Source organism: Felis catus, chromosome A2, assembly GCF_018350175.1.
Source record: "Felis catus isolate Fca126 chromosome A2, F.catus_Fca126_mat1.0, whole genome shotgun sequence".
Lineage (NCBI taxonomy): Eukaryota > Metazoa > Chordata > Mammalia > Carnivora > Felidae > Felis > Felis catus.
The window spans coordinates 7,280,435-7,308,024 of record NC_058369.1 but is presented as its reverse complement, the minus strand read 5'-3'; the positions used below and the strand labels follow the sequence as shown (position 1 = coordinate 7,308,024).

Here is a 27,590-nt window from a genome sequence, read left to right as displayed (position 1 = left end):
ACTGTGGCTATGGTCGAGATCATGACCTGGGCCAAAGTCGGCCGCCCAACCGACTGAGCCACCCAGGCGCCCCGCATACCTGGAATTTTTAATCACACTTGACCTTGGCAAATTATACTTTTAATGTATTATTTAATTCTCTTTGCTAATAATGAGGATTTTGCATCTATATTCATCAAGGATAATGGCCTATGGTTCACGGGTTTGTTTTGTTAGTGTCTTTGGTTTTCGTATCCAGGTAATGCTGGCTGCTGCCATCATCAGCAGCAGCAATCCTGGCCTTTTATTTATTTTTTTAATGTTTATTCTTGAGAGACAGAGACAGCATGTAAGTGGGGGAGGTTCAGGGAGAAAGAGAGACGCAGAATCTGAAGCAGGCTCCAGGCTCTGAGCTGTCAGCACAGAGCCTGACGTGGGGCTCGAACTCACAAACTGTGAGATCATGACCTGAACTGAAGTCAGACGCTTAAACTGAGCCACCCAGGTGCCCCATTAATGCTGGCATTTTAGAATGAATTTGGAACTTTTCTTTTTTCCTTACTTTTTGGAAGAGTTTTGGAAGGATAGGTATTAACTCTTCTTTATTTAAAAAAAAAAAGGTTATTTATTGGGGTGCCTGGGTGGCTCAGTCGGTTAAGCATCCGACATTAGCTCAGGTCATGATTTCACAGTTCATGAGTTCAAAGCCCCATGTCGGGCTCTGTGCTGACAGCTCAGAGCATGGAACCTGCTTCAGTTTTTGTGTCTCCTTCTCTCTCTGCCCCTCCCCTGCTTGCACTCTGTTTATTCATTCTTGAGAGAAACATTAAAAAAATTTTTTTTAATGGTTATTTATTTAGAGAATATGCATGTGAACGCGAGAATCCCATGCAGGCTCCCGCTCAGCGCAGAGGCTGACATAGGGCTTGATGTCACAACTGTGAGATCATGACCTGAGCTGATACCAAGTCAGTTGCCCAACTGACTGAGTCACCCAAGCGCCCTGAACTCCTCTTCAAATGTTTGGTAGAATTCCCTTGTAAAGCATTCTGGTTCTGGATTTTTGTTTGTTGGGAGTTTTCTGGTTACCAATACAATTCTGTTAGTGTTAATCTCTTCAGATTGCCATTTCTTCCTGACTCAGTCTTGGAAGACATATGTTTCCAGAATTCTATACATGTTTTCTAGGTTATAAAATTTGTTGGCATATAGTATTTCCGGTAAGTCTCTTAATGATCTTTTGTATTTCTGTGGGGCCAGTTGTTACTTCTCGCATTCAATTTCTGATTTTAAGTCCTTTTTCTTGATGAGTCTGGCTAAAGGTTCTTCATTTTTAATTTTTCAAAGAACCAGCTCTTGGTTGTATTGATATTTTCTATTTTTTTAGTCCCTGTTCATTTGTTTCTGCTCTGGTCCTTATTACTCCCTTCCTTCTACCAGCTCTGGGCTTTGCGTTCTTCTTTTCCTAATTGCTTTAGATATGTGATTACATTTATTTGAAATTTTCATTTCTTGAGGTAGGTCTGTATCATTATAAACTTCCCTCTTAGCACTACTCTTACTATGTCCCAAAGATTTTGAAGCATTGTTTCCATTTTTATTTTCTTTGGGTACTTTAAAATTTTCTTCTTTCATTTAATTGACCCAATGCTTGCTTAGTAGCATTGTCAGCCACCACGTTTGTGTTTCTGTACAGTTGCTTTCTTGTAATTACTTACTAATTTTATACCATTGTGGTCAGAAAAGATGTTTGATAGGATTCCAATCTTCTGAAACTTACTGAGACTTGTTTTGTGGCCTAACAGGTGATGTATCTTGGAGAATGTTCCATGTGCACTTGAAAAGAATGTATAGTCTGTTTTTGGATGGACTATTCTGTATACATCTGGCCTAATGTATTATTCAAAGCCACCATTTCCTTAATAATTTTGTCTGGATGATCTATCCATTGATATGTGAGGTGGCAAAGTCCCCTACTGCTGTCATATTACTGTCAATTTCTTTGTTTACGTCTGTTAATATTTATATATTTAGGTGCTCCTATGCCAGGTGCATAGATATTTACAACTGTTATATCCTCTTGCTGAATTGGTATCTTTGCCATTATGTAATGTCCTCCTTTGTCTCATTATAGTGCTTGTTTTAAAGTCTATTTTGCAATGCTACCCCAGCATGTTTCTCTACTGAACATTTGCATGGAACATATTTTTTTTTTTTTCAAAGTAAGTTCTATGTGCAACATGGGGCTCAAAGGCATGACCCCAAGATCCAGAATCACACACGCCACTAACTGAGCCAGCCAGGAGCCTCTGGAACATATTTTTCCACTTCATTTTCAGTCTGAATGTATGTCTAGGTCTGAAGCCTCTTATATGCAATATACAGATGGGTCTTATTCATTCATTCATTCCATTCCATTCCGTTCAGTCACACTATGTCTTCTGATTGGAGCCCTTAGATCATTTGCATTTAAAGTAATTATTGGTAGCTATGTGCTTCCTCCCATTTTGTTGTTTTCTGATTGTTTTTGTAGTTCTTTTACTCTCTTCCCTTGTGATTTCTTTCTACTTAGTGTTATGTTTGGATTCCTTCTTATTTTTTGTGTATCTATAAGTTTTTCCTTGTGATTACCATGAGATTAATATATAGCGTCCTACATATATAGTGGTCTATATTGATGATCAGTTAAGTCCAAACACATTCTAAAAGCAGTAAATTTTTACTCCCCCTTCCCTCATTTTATGTATATGATGTATATATGTACATATACATACGTAAATATATGTATATATTTATGTATGTATATATTTATATGTATATATGTACATATATTTATATATATTTATATATATATGTACATATATTTACGTATGTATATGACATCTTTTGAGTCCTTTGGCTAATGTTTATAGATATAATTGGTATTTTCTGTTTTAACCTCTATACTGGCTTTACAAGTGATAATTATGTTTATTGTATGTTTACTTTTACTTGTTAAAAGTTTTTCCTTTTACTTCTCATTATGTCCTTTTCTTTCCACTCAGAGTTCCCTTTAACATTTCTTCTAAGTACATGTAACTTTTATTTTTGTTGGAAACTCTCTCCTATTCTGAATGATAACCTTGCTGGGTATAGTATTCTTGGTTGTAGGGGGTTTTCCTTTCAGCACCTTGAATGTATTATGCCATTCCTTTCTGGCCTGTAGTTTCTGCTGAAAATCAGCTGATAGCCTCATGGGGTTTCCCTCATATATAATGGTTTTCTCATCTCTTTCTTTAAAAATTCTCTTTAGGGGCGCCTGGGTGGCTCAGTCGGTTAAGCGGCCGACTCTGGCTCAGGTCATGATCTTTCAGTCCGTGAGTTTGAGCCCCGTGTCGGGCTCTGTGCTGACCGCTCAGAACCTGGAGCCTGTTTCAGATTCTGTGTCTCCCTCTCTCTGACCCTCCCCCGTTCATGCTCTGTCTCTCTCTGTCTCAAAAATAAATAAACGTTAAAAAAAAATTAAAAAAAAAATAATAAAAATTCTCTTTATCCTTACTTTTTGCCACAGTAAGTATTACATGTCTTGGTGTGGGCGTTGCTGGGTTCATCTTTTTTGGGGCTCCCTGTCCTTCCTAGACCTTGATGTCTGTTTCATTCCCCAGGTTAGGGAACTTTTCATTCATAATTTCTCCAAATAAGCTTTCTACCTCTGTGTTTCCTTTGGGACCTCTATAATGCAAATGTCTGTACAACTGATGCTGTCTCAGAGCTGTCCTCGTATCTTTTTTTTTTTTTTTAGTTTTTTAAAAAAAGTTTATTTAAGGCGCGCCTGGATGGCTCAATTGGTTGAGCAGCTGACTTCAACTCAGGTCATGATCTCACAGTTCATGAATTCAAGCCCCATATCGGGCTCTGTGCTTAGAGCTCGTAGCCTAGAGCTTGCTTTGGATTCTGTGGGTGTCTCTCTCTCTGCCCCTCCCCTGCTTGTGCCCTGTCTCTCTCTCAAAAATAAACATTAAAAATAAATAAAATTAAAAGGTTTGATGGCCAAGGCATCCATTTCAAAGAGGCATCCACTGGAAAGACGGCTACCAGAGTAAACATATTACCAGCTATATGACTGAAGAGCCAAGCCACCTCTTCTGACTGAAGCCCCTTTATTTTAGAAACACGGTTGATTTCTCTATACTTCAAAATTCCTACTCTTACGTCTGAAATCCACCAATAAAGAATAAGCCTGTGAAACACAGGCCCCCACCCTCAAGTCTGATAAAAGGAGAATGCCAGGCCATTGCATTTTCTCTCTTCTACCTGAGACCCTGCTGTGTGGCCTCAGGTGAGCCGTATAATTTCTAGGTCTTCTTTCTTGATGGTTATTGCTGAAGGGTGCCTTGCAACCCCAAGGGCCAGTCCAACTAGAATATTGGTTATTGAAAGGCTGAGACCAGCACAAAACAACTGGCATAGCCAGCAGGACTGCAGTATTGCCCTTGCAATTAACCGAGGAATATCCTTTACCTTCAGCTTGCTTACTAACCACCTCACTCAGGAGGGTAACAGCATCTGGGAGTGGCATACCACTTGCCAGAGGTCTGCTGCCCTGCTATGTGATTTTGCATCCTGCTTCGCCACTGTCCTGCCAGCGGGTTCTGGCCCATAGGTTGCAGTCATCCAACAATCTCCACAGGGCAGGTGTTCAAGGCCATATGATTTAAAGAAACTACCAGACCATAAGGGCCTTCATGGACTAATACTGTGCATAAGGGTCCTCCCTCCACACCTTAAGGCCAAAGAGAGTTAAGGAGGGTGAACTGGACTACAAGGCTACTGTCCCTGCCCAAGGAGAAGCTCTGAGCTAAAGGCACAAGGAAAGGATTCCTGTAGGTGAGGAGAATGGTACACCTCCATCTGTGACCACAGAACCAGCGGGTCATGCCAGGAGTGTGTATCCTAACACAGAAGAGTGAAACAGCCTTGTAACAGGAAACCACTGGCACCACCAGAAAGAAAATGCAACAGGCGTATGGTTTCTGTGTCACCACTTCACTCTTTGTCTCCTGACCTGTTCCAACTCTGAAAAGGCCTTATTCAAAACTGAGTCTGGACAAGGACTGGCAGACTGATTTTTTAAAAATGTTTACTTATTTATTTGAGAGACAGAAGGAGACAGAGAATCCCAAGCAGGCTCCGCACTGTCAGCCCAGAGCCTGATGCGGGGCTCAAGACTCATGAACTGTGAGATCATGACCTGAGCTGAAATCAAGAGTCGAACATTCAACTGACTGAGCCACCCAGGTGCCCCTGGAGAATTACTTTTTATGGGCCTAATTACAGGCGTTGCACTACTATACTTTATTTGAAGCACTAAACCAATCAATCAAGAGGGACTAAAACTCCCTAGAAGAAAACTTACATTTTCTATCCTTGCCCCTTAACAATGTAAATCTTACCATGCCTTTGAAATGTAAACACCACAGGAGGTAACAGGATCTCTGTGTCTGTGTGTTTATGTATGTCTATGGATCTAGAGGTTTTTTTTTTTTTTTTTCCCTTTCTCTACCTCTTGATAAAATAGCCAAAATTAATTTGTAAAAGAGCTCTATTTAATTAGTTTAAAATTAAGTGCTTATAGGGCACCTGGGTGGCTCAGTTGGTTAAGTGTCTGACTTCGGCTCAGGTCATGATCTCACAGTCCGTGAGTTTGAGCCTCGCGTCAGGCTCTGTGCTGACAGCTCGGAGCCTGGAGCCTGCTTCAGATTCTGTGGCTCCCTCTCTCTCTGCCCCTCCCCTGCTCATGTTCTGTCTCTCTCAAAAATAAACAAAAACATTAAAAAAAACTATTAAAATTAAGTGCTTATGAAGTATTCCTAAAACTCAAGAAATTTAGTTTCTATATGTCATTTCAGTTCACATGACATGGGGTTATTTTGGTAAATAAAACCTAGTTTACATTTGGCTTAATTAAAGCAGGCATGTCTTCAGAGTTATTAGCATTAAATATAATGTAGATAAATAACTTGCAGTCTATCTGGGTTTAATAGTCAAATAAATTCATGCTATCTCTAAAGTGGGGAATCTAAACATAATTGTTGGGAACAAATGTTTAGATAGATGTAAATGGGATAAAAGTTCAGGCGAATTTTTCAGCAATAATTACGTGTTATGGTATGTCTATTTAAAAATAGTTTCCCAGGGCACCTGGGTGGCTCAGTTGGTTAAGTGTCTCACTTCGGCTCAGGTCATGATCTCACGGTTTGTGATTTCAAGCCCCACATCAAGGTCTGCGCTCTCAGCACAGAGTCTGCTTCAGATCCTCTGTCTCCCTCTCTTTGTCCCTCCCTTGCTCGTGCTCTCTCTCTCAAAAAATAAATATTAAAAAAAAAAAAAAAAGTTTTCCAAATCTCTTTGGTAGCTTGAACTTTAAGAGTTTTGCTAAGTTATGGGTGCCTGGTTGGCTCAATTGGTAGAGCATGTGACTCCTGATCTTGGGGTTGTGAGCTGAAGCCCTACGGTGGGGGTAGAGTTTACTTAAAACAAAAACCAGAAAACTTCTGCTTAAGTTAAAATAAATGATGGGAAATTCATTAAATATCTAGATCATCAAGATCATTTCCAAATAAGATAAAATACTGAAACATTAATTACTGAACACCAGCTTATCTACTTTTGGTTTTTCTTTCTTTCTTTTTTTAAATGTTTTGTTTTTGAGAGAGAGAGAGAGAGAGAGGGCAAACACCAGTGGGAGAGGGGCAGAGAGAGAGAGAGGGTGACATAGAATCTGAAGCAGGCTCCAGGTTCTGAGCTGTCAGCACAGACCCTGACCTGGGGTTCAAACTCATGAATTGCGAGATCATGACCTAAGCTGAAGTTGGACGCTCAACTGACTGAGCCACCCAGGTGCCCCTACTTTTGGTTTCTTATTACAGAGAAAGAAGATATTTGGGGCTATTAGTAAACCTGTCTGTGCCACACTGAAAAACTGTGCTATTACAAAGTGTTTTGAGGAAGTATAAGCTTAACTCATAAATTTACCAATCTAAAGAATGCTGGTATACAACAATTTACAACTACTTACTACTTCAAGTTTCTATAAGTATATTAATTTGAATTTTTAACCCATAGAAACCTAATTAAAATTACTAGAAATAATAAAGCAAGGTATGCAAGGAAGGTAGAATGTCTTTGTGTATGAAAGGTATTAGGTATGACAATGCATGTTTGTTAAGGGAAATGAAAATAATTTTGTTTTAAGAAAAAAGAGGGGAGCACCTGGATGGCTCAGTTGGTTGAGCATCTGACTTTGGCTCAGGTCATGATCTCGTGGTTGGTGGGTTTGAGCCCCACATCAGGCTCTGTGCTGACAGCTCAGAGCCTGGAACCTGCTTTGGATTGTGTGTCTCTCTCTGTCCCTCTCTCTCTCTCTCTCTCTCTCTCAAAATAAGTAAACATTTTTGAAAAAATAGAAAATCTGAATGTAAAAAAGATAGTTGTAGAAGGTTTGTGAAAAAGGAATCTTGGGAAAAGAATTTTATGTGTGGTCAAACTGGCTAAGATTGGAGTGGATCTAATTAAAATTGTAAAAAGAATTTTAATATTAAAAAGTACCCTGCTACAAAGTTAGAATTTGGTTTTCATGGATTACTGGTGTGCTCTTGATTAGAGATCACCGAAGTTTTTTGTGCTTTTAGTTTTAAATTTACCTTTTGAAAAAGCATAATTCTATGTTATAAAATAACTTATTGTGCTTCATGTTATCTTTGTCCTTAGGCCTTTGCTTAAGTAAACCTAGTCTTCTCAAGAGCTGAGTTTTGCTCATAAGTAACTTTCTATATTTGGCTCTAAAATCTTTTATTGTCATTTTGGTTAAATGGATAATTAAGTATTGCTTCATAGTGAATTACCTTATTTGACCAACTGTTTTAAAACCTTGTTTTTAAGATTTTATGTTTAATCTCTACACCCAATGTAGGGCTAGAACTCACAACCCTGAATCAAGAGTCATATGCTGTAATAATTGAGCCAGCCAGGCATCCCAAAACCTTTTGATATTTTTGACAAACTTTCCAAAATTCAAATTCTAAGTGAAGTCTTAATGTTGAACTCACCTGGGATTTTTCCAGAGGGCTCCTGGAACACCCCAAAAGATTTGTTCTGTTTCCTTATAAGAGAGAGATTAAACTAATTAGGTTAAATGGTATGTTAACCATATCAAATACATAATAAACCTTCTTAGGTTATACTGTGGGTAAATGTAATTAATACAAGTTATAACAAATACATTATTCAGAAATTGTAAGAAATTCTTAAAAACCTGATATAAACTTGTATGCTATCACTTATAATTCTAGTTATTATCTTAAAATGTGTCACAGAAATAACCAAATTTCCTGATAAATTTAATCAACTTTCATCTGACCTTAAAAATGGCAATGGTTAAAGTCTTCTTTCATTTATACATAGTTACTGTTTTACTGCACTGCTTTGCAAGTGTCTATAAAAGTGGTCATTTTCAAGGAGATTCATGAAAAGGAATTTTTGACAAGTACAGATTTCTAATAACTGTAAGATCCTAAAACTGAACTGGGTAAAAATTTATAGAATTAATGGAAAAAGTGGATTCAAGCCAAACAATAAAAACATGAGGCACTTAATGAACTGTGAGTGTAATTATAATTTTTATGACATTTTATGTAAAACACTGTTATAGTTCCTTCACGTTTTCATTTTTCCAGACTTAAGAAAACCTTTTTCTCTTAACCTATCAGCAACTTGGTAAGATATATACATTTGTGAACAAGGATGAAATATTTACCTTTTTTCTCCATAACTGATTTGTCCAGAATTTGGAAACTCTCAGTGAGCACTTTTATTTTCAGGGCAATATACTTATTTGCGTAGGTTCGTTAAGAATCTATTCCACTTTCACATAATGGGACACAATTGGAAACACTGGTTATTATCACCAAGGCTTTAAGTAGAAAGTCATATTTGAGAATGATACTCATAGATTCAATTACCAGACAGCTTTAAGGAATTAAGATGGACTTTATGGAACCAATAAAGCCCCTCGCAGGGGCACCTGGGTGGTTAAGTCAGTTAAGCATCCGACTTTGGCTCAGGTCATGACCTCACGGTCCATGATTTGAGCCCTGTGTTGGGCTCTGTGCTGACAGCTCAGGGCCTAGAGCCTGCTTTGGATTCTGTGTCTCCCTCACTCTCTCTGTCCCTCCCTCACTCATGCTCTGTCTCCATCTCTCTCTAAAAATAAATAAACATTAAAAAAACTTTTTTAAACAAAACAAGCCCCTTGGGAGAATTGGCCTGGTACCTTGCCTACAAGGCTCCCAGCAGTCTTCCAGGTGAGTAAGGAAGATCACTTTCTGGCAAGCAAAGGAACTTCACCATATTTGGGGGATCTCAAGAAGAGAGGAATTCACCCAAACCTATAGGTATTGCAAGCCAAGTCTATGGCAAGTTCCCGCCTTGGCTTCTTAGCCTGAAGAGGCTTTTAAAAGTTACATCTCAGGGTGCCTGGGTAGCTCAGTTGGTTAAGCATCTGACTCTTGATTTCAGCTCAGGTCATGATCTCACGGCTTGTGGGTTCGAGCCCTACACAGAGCTCTGTGCTGACAGTGTGGAGCCTGCTTGGGATGTTCTCTCTCCCTCTCTCTCTGCCCCTCCTCTGCTCTCTCAAAAGTTCCATCAAAGCAGACTTAAAGGAGCCTATATGGTCAATCAGTATTCTTGCTGCACTTAAATAACCAAGCCAAATTTAATGAGACAAAACTTATTTCACAAATAAATCAGTGTTGTTTTAATTATCTGATACAAATGGGGGTAACTGTTTATAGAGGAAAAAATTGCATTTCAGTAATACACCTCTGTGGGTATCAAATTCTAGTGTTGTTAATTGTCTTTAAGGCTTTGTTTCCTGTCTGTAAACTAGACTGGATACTAAATTCTTTTTGTTTCCTCCAGAATCTGGCTACAACTCTCCAAACGAACATTTCCAACTTTTTCCCCTACCCTTGTAACTTGGAATCATTGAGAAATAAAACTGCCCTTGGCACAAAGCCACATCAGCTAAGGTGAGATAACCTGATAAAAAAGAGAAATCACCACAGCAGCGGGACCATCTTCATACCTGCTGCCATGTGGGCCACTCCGATCACCAGAGACCCTCAAACTGCAGACAAGTAAAATCCATCAGCTTAAATACTGCCTGCCCTCAGTGCATCTGAACATGCGCCAAGTCCGGCATCTAGAAATCTTGACTGGCTACCTTCAGGACCCAAAACTGGGATTACAGTCTACTCCAACCATTAACCTTTTTTATTTTCTTTTGTTTCCACAGAGATGTTTCTTATTAAATACCCAACTGCTTGTACCATATAGGCCTAACTTGGGTAACCCACCTGTATCACTGCCTCCTGAAATAAGACACAAATCTTTAACTGAACTAACCTATTCTCAGGACGAAGAGACTGGTTCAATGAGATATGGAGCATCCATCAACTCAGGACAGGTTTAAACCTACTTATACCATATGGCCTCGAACAATTTAAATAGAACTATCATTCCATTTGTAACTGCGTGGATGGAACTAGAGGGTATTATGCTAAGTGAAATTAGTCAGAGAAAGACAAAAATCATATGACTTCACTCATATGAGGACTTTAAGATACAAAACAGATGAACATAAGAGAAGGGAAGCAAAAATAATATAAAAACAGGGAGGGAGGATGGGCTAAATGGGTAAGGGGCATTAAGGAATCTACTCCTGAAATCATTATTGCACCATATGCTAACTAACTTGGATGTAAAGTAAATAATAAAGGAAACTACAAAAACTCTTAAATGTATACCATGATTAATTTTCATAAAGTGAACAGACCTGTGTGATGATTCTACATGTTGATAGATAGATAGATGATAGATAGATAGATAGATAGATAGAACGATTGAACAATCATTGGGGCAACTGGGTGGCTCAGTTGGTTGAGCAGCTGACTTCAACTCAGGTTATGATCTCGTGGTTTGTGATTTTGAGCCCCATGTTGGGTTCACCGCTGCCAGTGTAGAGCCCGTTCCAGATTCTCTGTCCCCTTCTCTCTCTCTGCCCCTCCCATGCTTGTATTCTCTCTCTCAAAAATAAACATTAAAAAAAAAAAAAAAGAATTCTCATATGACCCAACAATTCAACTTCTGGGAATTTATCCAAATAAATCAAAATCACTAACTGATAAAGATACATGCACCCTCAAGTTCACTGCAGCATTATTTACAACAGCCAAGATATGGGGACAACTTAAGTATTCACTAACAGATGAAGAAATAAGGAAAATGTGGTATATACACAATGGAATACTATTCACTCATAAAAAGAAAGAAATCTTGCCATTTACAATATGAATGGTCTTTGAGGTTTTATGCTAAGTGAAATAAGTAAAAAAAACACAAATACCATCTCACTGGTATGTGGAATCAAAAAAATCGGAACAAAAAACCACAACAAAGTTCAAACATCCAGAGAACAGATTGGTGGTTGCCAGAGGAGGGGGTGGGGGTTGAGTGAAATGGGTGAAAGGGTCAAAAGGTATAAACTTCTAGTTATAAAATAAGTCATGGGAATGGAATATACAGCATGGTGATGATAGTTAATAATACTGTATTTTATATTTCTTTTTTTTTAAGTTTATTTACTTTTGAGAGAGGGAGTGGGGGAGAGGTAGAGAGAGAGAGAGAATCCCAGGCAGGCTCTGTGCCGTCAGCGCAGAGTCTGATGCGGGGCTTGAACCCACAAACTGTGAGACCATGACCCAAGCCGAAATGAAGAGTCAGATGCTTAACTGACTGAACCACCCCGGCGCCTCTGTACTTTATATTTCAAAGTTGCTAAGAGTAAATCCTAAAAGTTCTCATCACACACAAAAAACACAACTTTGTAGCTATATATGGTGATAGATTTTAACTAAACTTAGTGTGGTAGTCATTTCAAAATATATACAAATATTGGATCATTATGTCATATCTGGAACTAATATGTCATATGTCAACCATACCTCGTAAGAAGCCTCTTGTTACATTTCCAAACATACTGAACTTCTCATTGATGAGGGATGTTCTTCACACTCACCCTGAGGAATACCTCTCTCCATTGTCCTCAACTCTTCTTGTTCCAACCATGAGATAAAAGTGTGTTTAAAGAGTTGATAACCTATTCATGGAGAAAGAGATCTTAATGGAAGAGAGACTCATGCAAGAGATAACCAACCTTCCTATGAGTCAGGTGTTTTATTACTCATGACAGCAATAAAATTATTTCAAATGAGATAAAAATGCAAATACAGGGGCGCCTGTCTGGCTCAGTTGAAAGAATGTGTTAACTCTTGAGTTCCGGATCATAGGTCTGAGCCCCACATTGGGTGTAAAGATTACTGAAATAAATAAACTTAAAACAATTTTTTTAATTAAAAAAATGCAAATATACTCTGTACCCTGAAAAGACTGGTTCCCTCTGAGCCTGGAAACCCACATTCAGGCTTATACACACATTTACAACGCACTAACACTTTTATTGAGATAGGAAATAGAGTAAGGGCAACAAAGAGATTTTCACTTTCATAGAGAAACCATTAACCAGTGGTTCCCAAATTTTAGTGTGCATCAGAATCACGTGGACTATTTGTTAAAAACAGATGACTGGGTCCCACTTGCCACCACTGTAACAGATGCCAGTGGAATGTGAGAATGTCCATTTCTAACAGAGACGGTGATGCCGTCTGTCCAAAGACCACATTTTGACAGCACCCACACTGGATTAGAACACATCAGTGAAGCAACTGTGTGTCACTTGTGTTCAGATCTGACATCACCCATCCTGCAACACAATGAGGAAATAATATGTATCTGTTCAACAGCAGGCTATAGGAATAATGGCAGCCTTACCCACCGTACTCAGGTTCTGGGAGTTCTCCATCCAGTACTGCATCTCTGCGTAAGGTTCTCTAAGAGGGGTCCAGAAGAGTCCATTCCTCCAAGGTGAAGTCCACAGGCACATCACCAAAGGTCACTGAATCCTAAATAACCACACATGTAATGGCTTGGATCAAGGAACATCATCAATGTTCACTGGAACAAGGATGAGAGAAACAGTAATACAGAGTTTCAAGGTCTCTCATACTCCCAGGGTCAATGGTTCTAAATATTTTAAATACCTATACTCACTCCAGTCACATGGCTTCAATGGAAACTCTTAAACATGACCTTGTCTCACCACACCTGGACTCGGAGCTCTTTTCTTATTTCCCTCTAATGCAGCACATACCCGAACACACTGTAGACACCTGATACATGGTCGTGAATGGATCAATTCTTTGAGAAAAGCACACCTCCATCTTCCATATCATCTGTGAGGGCACACAATAGATAAAAAAGGTCACCATCATGAGAGTCAAGTTTAGTTAGAACTTACTGAAACGCTCAAATTATTTTCAGAGTATTCCCGTACCACCAATATGAAAGGTTCTATTCTGTGGGGAAATTCAATAGACACTCAGTCTTTGAGTGACTTTAAGAAGCTCTGGAGATCGGTCCACCTGGGAGGAAATGTGTCCATCTGGTGAATACAGATATGTCCTCTTGTACAAGGACATGCTTTTTGCCTAGCCAAGAACAATCTCTCAGCCAGTCAGCCACCATCCTTCCTACTTCTATCTTTTCCTCAGGAAGGCACAAAGAAAACATAGAAGAAAACAAAGAAGCCACGTATACCCAGAGAGGACCATAATTCTCGCATTCACCTGCCTAGAAGTCTTTCTATTCTAGTGTGAAATTCCCAAAACTCTCAAGAAATCTCCTGCAAACACAGACTACTGCTATAGGATGCCAGCGTGGTCTCGTCTCACCTACAACTGAAAAGGGGATAGTGATCCATGCTGCCCGTGAGGAAAAGAGTAAGTCAATTTGACAGGGAAGGAAATTTAAGCCCCGAGAAATGGGACTCATTTTCTGCCCAAAGCAATATAATTAATAAAAAAGTTATGTAGTACCTCTTCCCAATGTACACATATCAGTAAGACGACTTAGAAAACACAGTCGTTGGCCCATTTTGACTCCTCTTTAAAGGGCCAGCAGCACAACTGCTCAGGCCCAGACCATTGTGCAAGGGTGATCTAAAGCTGAGTCTATTAAAAACAAGGGGTATCAACAGGACTTACCAGAGGACAAATCAATGGCTGCCATCCTGTAAGGGTGACGGAATAACTTACCCGACATTCCTTTCTCTGACACCAAGACCATTTCAGCGTATCTTATGAATACAAGTACAGACAGCCATCCCCATGGACACCGGGTAATCTGGAGTCATGTTTTGTATTTACCATTAATCAGTAAATGTTATCAGTCATCAATCGTCATACGTTGGCTCTGTGTAGATGATATATGAGAAACACACTAAAAATGGTATGCCCTATAGCAGTATCAGTAACATCAACTGAGAGAGAGAAAGAGAGAGCAAGCGTGAGCAGGGGAGGGCAGAGAGAGAGGGAGCGAGAGAGTACGAAGCAGGCTCTTTGCTGTCAGCTCAGAGCCCGATGCAGGGCTCGATCTCACAAACTGTGAGATCCTGACCTGAGTGGAAATGGAGTCAGACGCTTAACCAACTGAGCCACCCAGGCAACCCTGAGATAACTTGAATTTTTAATTGTCTTTCAGTGGTAAATTTTGTAAGAAATAAAGAGAAGTATATCTGACCAAATTTAGTGTCCGATGAATTTTGAAGACTGAATTCAAAGTAAAGAATGTCAAATACCTCTAATTCTAAATATTGGTTACATGCTTAAATGATATTTAGGATATATCTGGTAAACGGACACCTGGGTAGCTCAGTTGGTTAAGCATCAGACTACAGCTCAGGTCACGATCTCATGGTTTGTGAGTTTGAGCCCTGTATTAGGCTCTCTGCTGTCAGCACACAGCCTGCTTTGGATCCTCTGTCCCCCTTCCCCTCTGCTCTGTCCCTCCCCCGCTTGCACTGTCTCTCAAAATAAATACAACTTAAAAAAAAAAAAAGAATATATCTGGTAAAATAACATATATTCTTAGAAATAATGACACTTTTGGGGTGCCTGGGTGGCTCAGTCGGTTAAGCAACCGACTTCGGCTCAGGTCACGATCTCACAGTTTGTGGGTTCGAGCCCCACGTCGGGCTCTGTGCTGACAGCTCAAAGCCTGGAGCCTGCTTCAGATTCTGTGTCTCCCTCTCTCTCTCTGCTCCTCCCCAACTTGTGCTCTGTCGCTCTCTCTCTCAAAAATAAACGTTAAAAAAAAATAATGACACTTCTTTCACTGTTTATTGTGGGCACTGAAAACATTTTAATTATATATGATCTACACATTACACTTGCATTAGCCCTGGTCTAGACTGTTGTTAGGCATATGAAAAAAGAAAAAAATGAAATATTTTATTTGGTTGACACACTTAAACTTTTTTCTTAATGGATGCTGCAGAACCTTGAAGCTCTGGGCTTCCTTTTAAGCTCTCATCTCTCAGAACTTATTCCTTTATTCTTTCTATGAATAAGAAATCACATCCCAGTACCCGGCAATGAGCACAAATGAGCACCGTACACAGAAAGTATACTAGACCTTAAAGATCCAACACTCCCTTGGGAAAAGACTAATAATTGATATATCACCTCATAAGTGATATGGGAAAGCAATCGAGCATGCAAGAAACACACACACATACACTACATTGTTGGTTTCTGGGTAAAGACAGAAAAGAGAACCATCGGTTGGTCTACCTTTGATACAAAAAGGTAAGAAAGAGAATGCCAAGGTTTTGACCAAAAACCCCTCAGAATACATTTCAAATACTGTGTACTCTCAACAGTGTCTTGGTGGGAAACACTCAAGTCCATCAGGTCTGTTCCCTCCTTCTTGCCTTGGCAGAGGAGCAATTCCAAATCACACTGTGCCTAACATGTGTCTGTTTTATGAATCTTTTCAGAGAACCCATGTTTTGTATTATTTATCAAATGTATTTCTACAACAGCAGCTAAGGTCAGTCTCATCTAGTTTTTGATGTGAAAATGAAGGTATTAGTCAGGAAAAAAAATGACAGGTGAACTTTGAAATGGGGACACCTACTTGGACCCAGATCAAACGCATGACTAGGAAGCCACAAGACACTGAACCTCTCTTGTCAAGAAGGTAGCTTGTCCCTTAGTTTCTGAGGAGACTAGCCTTCTTCTACTTGACAAAGCTTTGATAATCTCACTTGGTGCAGATACTCGGCAAGGAAATGCTTGTTCTTAAGATCCACCACAACCACTTGCTATGTCTCTAGATTCACAATTAATACAAAATCCCGTGGGACAGGTATAAACTATAAGGTAGAAGACAATAGCTGCAAAAATAACTCCAACTCCACTAACATGCATCATAAAAATCTTGAGGAATATGTGAAAATGGATTTTAGGGTGTTAGACCAAGGAGGATAGAGTATCATGTAAGACAGAGCTGTTTCAAAGACATGGGTGTACATACTAGAAAATTTGGATTTGACATATTAGCTCATGAATTTGGGGATGGCTCTAACAGCTTATTTTGGTAAGATGGTTGAAATTTGGACTCCATGCTGACCTATGGTTAATGATGACGATAAGGCAAAGTTTCCCTGGCGTAACATGAAGGAGCCAATCCTAGAGACAGCAATGTTGCCTGTATATATCACGTGTGGCCTGCACAGACCTCCTTCGTCAATCTATGCTGAAGGCCCAGAAGCCACCCTTTCCTCAAAGGTATTGGGGAACAAGATTAGTAATGCTGATTCTAAATATAGTATCATTACTGGAACAAACGAGCACCAACTCTGGCATCTGGAATGCAGCTACTGATGTAGGTAACGCCCTTTTCTCCATACAAATTTCATAAAATAACTGGAAGCATCTGGTTTTTACCTGGCAAGACCGAGAGTGTACCTCCACAGCACTGGCCCAGGGCTGTGTCCATTCTCCTGTACCCTGCCAAAACACAGTCCTCAAAGGTCTTGACTTTCCACAACACAACACATGGTCCACCATGTGGACATTACGGGGATTGGACCCAATAAAAGTAGCAGATACTTTACACATCTTTATAAAACATGCACAAAGGAGTGGTATACCAACTCAACCAAGTTCAGGGGCAGGTATGTCAAGACAGCCCCACGAGGAATTGGTCCAAGTTACTGTACGTAATGCCTTCTGCTCCCCCCACCAAAAGGCATACCATTTGACAGAGAACTTATTTTTATTTATTTTGAGAGACAGAGAAAGCATGAGTTGGGGAGGGGCAGAGAGAGGGAGAGAGAGAATCTCAAGCAGGCTCCACACTGTCAGTGTGGAGCCCAAGGTGGGGCTCGAACGCACAAACTGAGATCATAATCTGAGCCGAAATCAGATGCTTAACCGACTGAGCCACCCAGGTGCCCCTGACACAACTTCTTGATTAGAGGTAACATATACCACATTTGAATGTACTTTAATACATCTACAGAGTCACCTATAAGGCCTCCAGATTTAAGTGTGACCAGAGTGAGAGCATTCTGCAGCAAGTTCTGGCAGCAGTACAAACTTCTCAAGCACTTAATCCCTGTGAGCCATCATTTCCCAAGGCACTTGAATTGTCCACAGTCAACAGGAAGTTGTTGGTAGTCTCTGGCAACCACGAGAAGGAGATTCGTGGCATAGTCTTGTAGGTTGGAGCAAATCTATGACCTCTTCTACATATACCTACTCTTTTCAGGAACAACTTATGGCTTACCACTAATAAATACATGGTAGAGACTAAATAAGTAACCATGAGACATCAAGTGACCAAGTGGATTTAGTGTCCCATCACGAACTGGGTATTGTCTGACGTGCCTATCTTATGAGACTGGGCACAGGCAGTAGCATTCTATCATCAAATGGAAATGACACATAATGAGAGATCTCAGTATGCCAAAGCATTCGGATTACTGGTATGTACCTACTGCCCTTACAAGTTGATGCACCCAAATCCTCAAGGAGAAAGCAGGCAAAAACCTCTTTGATCTTGGCCACAGCAACTTCTTAGTCAACACGTCTCTGGAGGCAAGGGCAACAAAAGCAAAAATGAACTACTGGGACCTCATCAAAATAAAAAGCTTCTGCACAGTGAAGGAAACAATCAGCAAAACTAAAAGGCAACCGACAGAATGGGAGAAGATATTTGCAAATGATATATCAGATAAAGGGTCAGTATCCAAAATCCATAAAGAACTTATCAAACTCAACACCCAAAAAGCAAATAATCCAGTGAAGAAATGGGCGAAAGACATGAAGAGACACTTCTCCAAAGACGACATCCAGATGGCCAACCGACACATTGGTTGAAAAAATGCTCAACATCACTCATCATCAGGGAAATACAGATCAAAACCACAATGAGATACCACCTCACACCCATCAGAATGGCTAACATTAACAACTCAGGCAACAACAGATGTTGGTGAGGATGCAAAGAGAAAGGATCTCTTTTGCACTGCTGGTGGGAATGCAAACTGGTGCAGCCACTCTGGAAAATAGTGTGGAGATTCCTCAAAAAACTAAAAATAGAACTACCCTATGACCCACCAATTGCACTACTAGGCATTTATCCAAGGGATACAGGTGTGCTGTTTCGAAGGGGCACATGCACCCCCATGTTTATAGCAGCACTATCAACAATAGCCAAAGTATGGAAAGAGCCCAAATGTCCATCGATGGATGAATGGATAAAGAAGATGTGGGATATATATACAATGGAGTATTACTCAGCAATCAAAAAGAATGAAATCTTGCCATTTGCAACTATGTGGACGGAACTGGAGGGGATTATGCTAAGAGAAATTAGTCAGTCAGAGAAAGGCAAATATCATATGACCTCACTCATATGAGGATTTTAAGACACAGAACAGATGAACCTAAGGGAAGGGAAACAAAAATAATATAAAAACAGGGACGGGAACAAAACATAAGAGACTCTTAAATATGGAGAACAGAAGGTTGCTGGAGGGGTTGTGGGAGGGGGCATGGGCTAAATGGGTAAGGGGCATTAAGGAATCTACTGGTGAAATCATTAATGCACCATATGCTAACTACTTGGATGTAAATTGAAAAAAAAAAGAAAGAAAACCAAACATTCCAAACACGAAAGATAAGAAAAAAGAAGAAAGTTCCCTCGTTCCTATAAGATTAAAGTCAGATGGCCCTGCGTACACTAGAGTCTTACAGTAAGGTCTGCAGCTTTCTGAAATGTCCTGTCTAATAATTTGCAACCTTTTATGTAAAAGATTTATACAACCCTACACTAAATGTTCCTTTACTGGAGCTACCATGCTTTGGTGAAGACTGTGTATCCCAGGCATCGGGAATAAAACTCTCTTCCTTTTTAAAAAAAAAATTTTTATTTAGAAATTCTAGAAGCTTTGTTCATTTTTGCATCAACAAGTAATTAAAAAAACTCCCAAAAATCAGAAGAGCAGGATCAACTGGCTCCCTGGTGAATTCTAACAAACATTTCGAGAAGAATCAATAACAATCTTTAAATTTTTTTTCTAATGTGTATTTATTTTTGAGACAGAGAGAGACAGAGCATGAGCGGGGGAGGGGCAGAGAGAGAGAGGGAGACACAGAATCCGAAGCAGGCTCCAGGCTCTGAGCTGTCAGCACACAGCGCGATGTGGGGCTCAAACTCGTCAACTGCAAGATCATGACCTGAACCGAAGTCAGATGCTCAACCAACTGAACCACTCAGGTGCCCCTTGAACCCTTTAAACTAGATCTCTCTGCTCCTCCCTCCCCCTCTCTCAAAATAAACATTAAAAAAAGTATTTCTTTAATAATAAATAAATAAAGATAAAACTTATGCATCCTAAAATTCTATCCTGACTCCATACCCTCACTCTTATCCATTCCCAAAGTGGGAGTTAGTGAATTCTATCTATGTTGTAAATGGATTCAAATCATTCCCCTGCTTAGGCACTTCAGAAGTGTCAATGGCCTTAGAATACTGGCTAGACTGCCTTACTCTTTCCCGTGGTCCTGCCCTTGTCCTCTACTCCATCTCTCACCACTCGCTGTCTGTTCACCTTCTCCCAACACTCTTCCATCAGTTCAAGAAATACACTAAGCTCTATTTTGCTCATGAAGTTCCCTCCACCTGACATCCTTCTTACCCACTCTACAAATCCTCACCCCCATTCAAAATCTGCCTAGGTAAATCCTGCTCTGCTTCCCTTCAGAAGTTAAATATCAGTCCCTCCCAGGATGCCTCGGTGGCTCAGTCGGTTAAGCGTCCAACTTTGGCTCAGGTCATGATCCCAAGGTTCATGAGTTTGGGGCTCACTGCTGTCGGTGCAGACACTGCTTCAGATCCTCTGTCCCCTTCTCTCTCTGCCCCTGCCCCCACTTGTGGTTTCTTTCTCAAAAATAAACATTAAAAAATATATAAATATATCCACACACATATATATAATCTGTATCAATCCCTCCCAATAGGTATTACCACCTCATATTGTGCCATTCGTACGTTCCTGTCACAAACTTGCCAGTATTCACTTGAAGTCTGTACTCTCAGATAGACTAGAAGCCGTATGGTGGCAGTACTATGTTTTGATGGCTATTACTTCCCTGTCCCAAGAACACAGTCTAGTTTATTAAAGGAACTCAATGACCCCTTGTGGGATGTGAGACAATTTCTGTAACTACCAAAAATGTTACAGTACAGTACAAAGAAAAGGAAGACAAAAATAGAGTTACACCATAAAAACCACTTAAGTCTCACATAAAATGTTTGCACACACTATAACATAAAACAAAACATTGTACTTCTGCAAAGGCATTTGAGTACTCAGATAAAAACGGACACAATATTCTTTTTGAAACAAGTGCCCAGACAATATAAATAAAATTTCTTCCTTATGTTTCTCCTTAATTTTTAGAAGTTTTAAAAAGGTGATTCACAAACTGACACATGCCACAATAATTTTCTAACAGAATTTATAGTATCCATCTAAAAATATGTACATTTGTCCTTTTTTCTTTTTTTAAGTAGGCTCTGGGCCCAGCATGGAGCCCAACATGGGGCTTAAATTCATGATCCTGAAATCAAGACCTGAGTTGATAACAGGAGATGGCTGCTTAACCAACTGAACCATCCAGGGGGCCCTGTATACTTGCCCTTTGACCAAGAAAACCAACCTGAGCAGCTTACCCTTACCTTGAAACACACCCCCACAAATGTGAAACACTATACACAAAAATTTACTCACACATGTATTAACAGAACTAAAGCAATTGTTAGTGAGTGTCTGGATGACTCATCGTTTGAGCATCTGACTCTTGATTTTGGCTCAGGTTAGGATCTCTGGGTCATGGGACGGAGCCCTGTGTCAGGCTCTTTGATGAGTATAGAGCCTACTTAAGATTCTTTCTCTCCCTCTCCCCCCACGCCACCATGTGCCCCCTCTCTCTCTCTCTAAAAAAAAAAAAAAGTACTTAGAAAGAATACTCAAAAATACTCAGAATCTTATGAGTATCAAAATAAACCCAGGATGCCTGGTTGGCTCAGTTGGTTAAACATCTTTTTTAAAGCATATATACATTAAGTGTAATAATAAATATTATTTAACTTTAGAGTATGATTATGTAATATTACATATATAATATATATTATATTGTATTACTTTAGAAAGAGTGTGATCCAGCCTGGGCATGGAGCCTGATTAAGATTCTCTCCCTCTCCGCCTGGGTGGCTCAGTCAGTTGGTCTTCAGCTCAGGTCATGATCTCACAGTCTGCGGTCTACTATTTCAAGCCCCGCGCTGGGCTCTTGTGCTGACAGCTCAGAGCCTGGAACCTACTTCAGATTCTGTCTCCCTCTCTCTCTGCCCCTCCCCCCTCACACTCTGTCTCTCTCTCTCAAAAATAAATAGACATTAAAAAACAATTTTTTTTTTTAAAGATTCTCTCTCTCTCTTCCTCTGCCCCTCTCCCAAGTGGGCGTGCTTGCACATTCTCTCAAAAAAAAAAGTCACCCCATATGTGACTTTTGTTATTCCAAAGGAAACGTCTATCTTGAAAACAGAGAGCTCTGGTGATCACTAACTTAAGCAGGCAATCAAACTGGGCATCTGAGGAATGGTATAAATTCAAGTCTTCCTGATGGAATGCAATTTGATGTACACAACATCACCTATAGGATATTTGGAAACGATGTTTGAAGCCTCTACATCAGGAACTGGCACACGTTGGTCACAAGGCTGATTGCTAAATAGTTTTCTTGGAACACCTATCCCCATTTGTTGACTCAGATCTATTACTGCCTGAAAACTACAAAGGCAGAGCTGAGTAATTCTGATACCTTATGGCCTCCAGACCATCAAGTAATTACTTTCTAGACCTTTCCAGACAAAAAGTTTGCCACCCTCTGTTCTGGACCCAATTACCAGTTGACAGAAAATACAAGAAATGGAGGAAACATCTAAAAATATTGTGAACAAAAATCAGAATTTTCAAAATGTGTGACTTTCTAAAAGAACACATAAGACTCATAAAGAGCCAATGTAATGCACAAACAAAAAGGAATACAGTAGGTTAAAAAAGATTAAAAGGGGGGCCTGGGTGGCTCAGTCGGTTAAGCCTCTCCAACTTTGGCTCAGGTCATGATCTCACGGTTTGTGGGTTCACGCCCCACACTGGGCTTTCTACAATCGGCACGGAGCCCACTTAGGATCCTCTGTCCCCCACTCTCTCTGCCCCTACCCTACTTGTTCTCTCTCAAAATAAACACACTTAAAAAAAAAAAAAAGACTAAAAGACTGAAATAATCATCATATATAAACTGACTGGGTCTTAGATCCAAAAATCACCAAAAACTTATGTTAGAATAATGTGGGGAAGTTCAGCTTTTACACGGAGCAGATTTAAGAGGCATTTTCATTTTCAATCTTCCTGGGTCAAAGAAAGAACTGTGGTTTTAGCAGGATAACGTCTTTTACAAGATACATTACCAAGTATTTAAAAGAAAAGTATCATGTATGCATTTCATTTTCAACTTACACTCTCATACAGTTCCCGTAAAATGTATTGTTATGCAGAGAGCAAACATGCAAAATGGTCAAAATGGGTGAAACTACTATAACCAACATTCACTGTGCTGGATGATCAAATTCTGTTGAAAGCTTCAGATTTTACAGCACAAAAACTGAGGGCAAAGACCACACTTAGTCCACACATCTTGTTAAGGGTAAACTCGGTCATTCTGGAACCAGCGCTATAAAGCCCATAACGTCTTTTTCTCCTGGAGGCCCTTCTTCTGATAGTTTGTGGGGGAGGCAGGGCCCCAGGACGATCAGAGGACAAGACAGCTGAGCATTCTTACTTTCACCTGGAAGGATGACTTGTGGCTTACACATGTTCGTATTTATCTAGAGAAATATGAACACCCTCGAACCTAACAAGTCTCTTTTCTTTCTACCTGTAGGGGCCGCTCAACAAGAACCGGCAAACACATTCCAAATGCTCGCAAGAAACGTCTTTCTGCATTCTAGAGGAAGGGCCCTTTGAACCAACGCTTCCCCAGGGCTCACCGGGACAGCCAGGAGCGACAGGGCGGTGACCACCGCAGGGCCGGGCCAACCTGACTTGCCCAGCGGAAATTCTCATCCTCCTGGAGAAGAGTCACAAAGGTTACTTAGGAGGAGTTTGAACAAGGAGGCACCGTGGCCGAAAACACTTCGCAGGTGCGCCCTCACCGTTCCTCTCGGCCGGCCCAACGCGGGCGCCAGCGGCCGCGAAGGGGGCGAGCGGAGGGGACCCGGCCTCTTTAAGGAGGCCCCTCGGAGGCCGGGCCACACCTGTCCTTTAACGCCCTCCTTGCGTCCGAACCTTCCTGGCACGCGGCCTCACCGACGACACCAAGCACCGCAAGACGACCAAGAGGAGAGGCTCGGAAAGGCGCTAGGCCACGGGACAAAGACCGCCGCGCGCCAGTGACGCCACTTCCGCTTCCTGCCTCTCGCCGCAAGGGGCGGGGCTCCAGGGCTTGGGCTGCGGCCACGCCCGACGCTTTGAAGGCCGGAAGCGGTAGTGTCGTCACCGGTGGGTGCTGAGGGCCCAGGAGTTGGCCCAGCACGAAGGCAGAGGGCGGGTTCTGGCCCGAGGAAGTCGAATGGGGCTGGAGCCAGGCCCGTTCTGTGTTTAGAAGCCAGAAAGGCAAGGCTGGGGGTGGGGGCGGAGGAGTCGTCCCAGAGGACGCTTTTTTAACAAGTGATTTCTGGGTTTCCCGCCTTGCCTTAAAAATTCTCTTCAAACTCTAGATTACTTACAGATTTTATAATTTTTTTCAAAATGTTTTACGTTCGGTGATATTTTATGAATGTATTTTCGTAGGATAGTAGTGTGGGATAGTGGATCCATTTCTCCCTTCTCTTGAGAAATACAGCCAACTGTAGTATGATCTATTGGTAAACTATCCTTGACCTGCTGATTCGAAATTCCCCTCTTGTTATGTAGTAAATTCCTTTATATACAGCTGTATTTTTATTTCGATTTTTTGTTTTTCAAATCATGCCATAATACGAGCCAGGGTTTCCATACTAAGTTGTGGGACAGCACCAATACCAGGCATGTTTAGTTATTCAGCAACAGTTCTAAAGTTTCTACCATTGTCCTGCGTGATGTGGATTTCAGTGGGTGGTCGTTATGAAGTTAATAAAGGTCCTTTTAAATCCTGATTTATTAGTACATTTATCAAGAATTGTTTATGTGCGTTATCAAGTGTGTTTTACGCATCTCTTCAATGCATAACTGTTTTGGTACTTTCACCTTTAATTTGTTTCTATAAAATACTTCATTTCTGTGTAGCCAAAGGAGTCTTTTTGAAGAAATAATCTCTGGCTTTTTTGCCTTCCCTTAAAAAATTCTCTTCAAACCCTAGACGACATGCAGATTTTCCATTGTCTTCTGAGGTGTATTAGTTTTAATGACATTTTAATGTTTATTCCTCCAAGAATCTATCTTAGTATGTGGTATGGGGTAGTGGGTCCCAAAGATAGCTTACTGTGTAGTATGATCTATTGCTAAACTATCCTTGACATACAATTTGAAATTTCACTTTTTATTAAACAGTGAATTGCTCTATTTACACCTGTTTTGGTTTCTAGACTTCTGTGACAGCAATATATACTTAGAGTCATATCATACTCTTTTTTAACAATGATTTTATACTATGCTTTAGCACTGAATGGCAAAAATATAATGGCAGCTAATGGTTATTACATCTTCCTTCTCAAGGTTCTTCAGAGACATGAAATTTTTGATGCTTTTACTGATGTAGCTATTATCTCGAGTTTATCTTTTGTGTTTTGCAACAGCTGTATTGAGATATGATTCACATGTCAACAATTTACTCTTTTTCATCTTTTTAAAGACAGTATTTATTTACTTATTTATTTATTTAAAGGGTGCAAGTGAGTGAGGAGCAGAGAGAGAGAGAGAGAGAGAGAGAGAGAGAGAATCCCACAAGGGACAGGGAGAGGGAGCCAGAGAAACAGGGCTCACCCAAAATGGGGCTTGTGTTCACCTGAAGCAGGGCTTGTGCTCACCAATTTACTCTTTTAAAACTACTCAATTCCATGTTTTTTAATATGTTCACACAGTGGTGCAATCATTACATTTTAGGACCTTTGCATCGTTCTGCAAGTACCTTGGCTGTCCAAATCTTATTTTCCTCCTGCCTCAACATCTAAGCATCCACAAATCTTTCTTTCTCTATCAATTTGTGTTTCATAGTCATTTTACAGAAATGAAACCATACATCTTTTGTCAATTTCTTTGTATGTTTTTCTTTTTTTAACATTTAAAAAAAGTATTTATTTTGAGAGAGAGAGAGAGAGAGAGAGAGAGGAAATGTGAGTGGGGGAGGGGCAGAGAGAGGGAGAGACAGAATCCTCTGGGTCCATGCTGTCAGTAGTGCAGAGCCCAATGTGAGGCTCAAACCCACGGCAGTGAGATCACAACCTGACCTGAAATCAATCAAGAGTCAGAGTTTAACCGACTGAGCCACCCAGGTACCCCTCTTGGCGTGTTTTTCAAGGTTGATATGTTTTGTAGCATATATCATTTATTTTTATTGGCAAATGATATTCTATTGTATGGGTATATTACATTTTGTTTATTCATCAGTTAGTGAACATTTGGGTTGTTCACACTTTGTGGGTATCAGGAGGAATGCTGCTGTGAAAATTCATGTATGTTTTTCTGTGCAGATGTCTTTTTATTTCTCTTGGGTATTATGCTTGCTGGGAAACAATACAAATATATATTTACATATATATTTATTTACATATATATTTACAAATATATATTTACATATGTTTACATATATATATTACACACATTATCAGGATTTAGAACACCAACATCACCTCCCCCTCAAAAAAACCTATTGTGTTATCCTTTGTAATTACACCGTCACTTATCTCTAACAAGTAGTGGTCTGTTCTCCATCACTGTACTTTCATCTTATTATGTCATATAAATGGAATCATACAGTATGTAGCCATTTTGTTACTGACATCTTTCACCCAGCATCATGTCTCTGATTGAGGTCTATCAATTTCATCATGAGTAGTGTTTTTAGTTTTCATTGATGACTCCTGTTCCATTGTACGGATATGCCAACTTTTTTAATCCATGTATCCACTTAAGGACATTTCAGTTATTCCTAGTTATGGGCAATTTTGAGTACAGCCACTATAAATAATCTCGTAGAGGTGTTTGTGTGCACACAAATTCTTTTATTCCCTCGAGAAAACAGCTAGGGGTGGGAGAAGTGCTTCATATGGTAAGTGTATATGTAACTAATGAGGAAACTACCAATCACCACTAGAGTAGTTGTGCAATTTTCCATTCCCACCGTCATTGTGTGAGAGTTCCAGTTGCTCTGCATTCTCACCAACACTTAGTATTGTTTTTCACTTTAGCTGTTCTAATAGGTGTTTAGTGTTATCTCATCAGCGTTTTATTAGGTCTTCTGTAATTTTTTCACCACATTTTTCTAGTTTTCTATATACAAATCTTTTACCTCTATCGTTAAATATAACCTTACGTGTTTTATTCTTCTTGATGCTGTTGTAACTATAGTTATAAACATTTCATTTTCAGATTAGTTGTTGTGTATAGAAACACAGTTGATTTTTCTGTGTTGATATTGTACACTGCAACTTGGCTCAATTTGCTTATTTACTGTTGTAGCTTATTGTAGATAAACCATACATCTTGCTTTTTTTTTTTATTGTACACATTGTGTACATGTGCCCTCTTTTATCAAAATAGTTCCCTAGTGACTGGTAGGTTGTTCCTGATGTTTTCAGATAACAAACAATCATGCAATAAACAACCTTGTGCATACAACATTTTGCATGAATATGAGTTTAATTAAGTTGTGAATTCTCATCACTGGAATGGCTGAATCAACTATAAAATCAGAAACAGCATACACAAGGGCACTGAGGTATAAAACAATGAGTCATGTTAATAGAGTCGCTAATAGTTTAGTATTATATCATTAACATTGACA

At 40.0% G+C, this 27,590-nt stretch overlaps 1 protein-coding gene and 1 long non-coding RNA gene across 52 annotated transcripts in view; one reads left to right on the top strand and one right to left on the bottom strand.

Moving 5' to 3' along the window:
- LOC111557991 (zinc finger protein 846-like) overlaps nt 1–10,678 on the top strand; it is a 104,240-nt gene extending 93,562 nt beyond the window's left edge. For 28 of the 31 annotated variants that reach the window (XM_045045226.1, XR_006589959.1, XR_006589938.1 and 25 more), the window contains one exon: nt 9,940–10,678. In XM_045045226.1, the coding sequence (XP_044901161.1) occupies nt 9,940–10,009 (70 nt within the window). In that variant the 3' untranslated portion in view covers nt 10,010–10,678. The remainder of the gene's footprint in view (nt 1–9,939) is intronic. The other 3 variants (XR_006589908.1, XR_006589937.1, XR_006589928.1) reach the window with 1 other exon arrangement.
- LOC102901514 overlaps nt 1–24,031 on the bottom strand; it is a 30,890-nt gene extending 6,859 nt beyond the window's left edge. The window contains exons 1-7 of one of the 21 annotated variants that reach the window (XR_006589976.1): nt 23,764–24,025; nt 23,599–23,678; nt 16,926–16,988; nt 12,914–14,388; nt 12,024–12,178; nt 8,774–8,880; nt 8,067–8,119 (exon numbers count right to left, since the gene is read on the bottom strand). This is a non-coding gene — a long non-coding RNA (uncharacterized LOC102901514). Of the gene's footprint in view, nt 1–8,066; nt 8,120–8,773; nt 8,881–12,023; nt 12,179–12,909; nt 14,389–16,925; nt 16,989–21,694; nt 21,816–23,068 lie in introns of those variants that run through there. The other 20 variants (XR_006589996.1, XR_006589981.1, XR_006589973.1 and 17 more) reach the window with 20 other exon arrangements.
- Between the last annotated feature and the right edge of the window lie 3,559 nt (nt 24,032–27,590).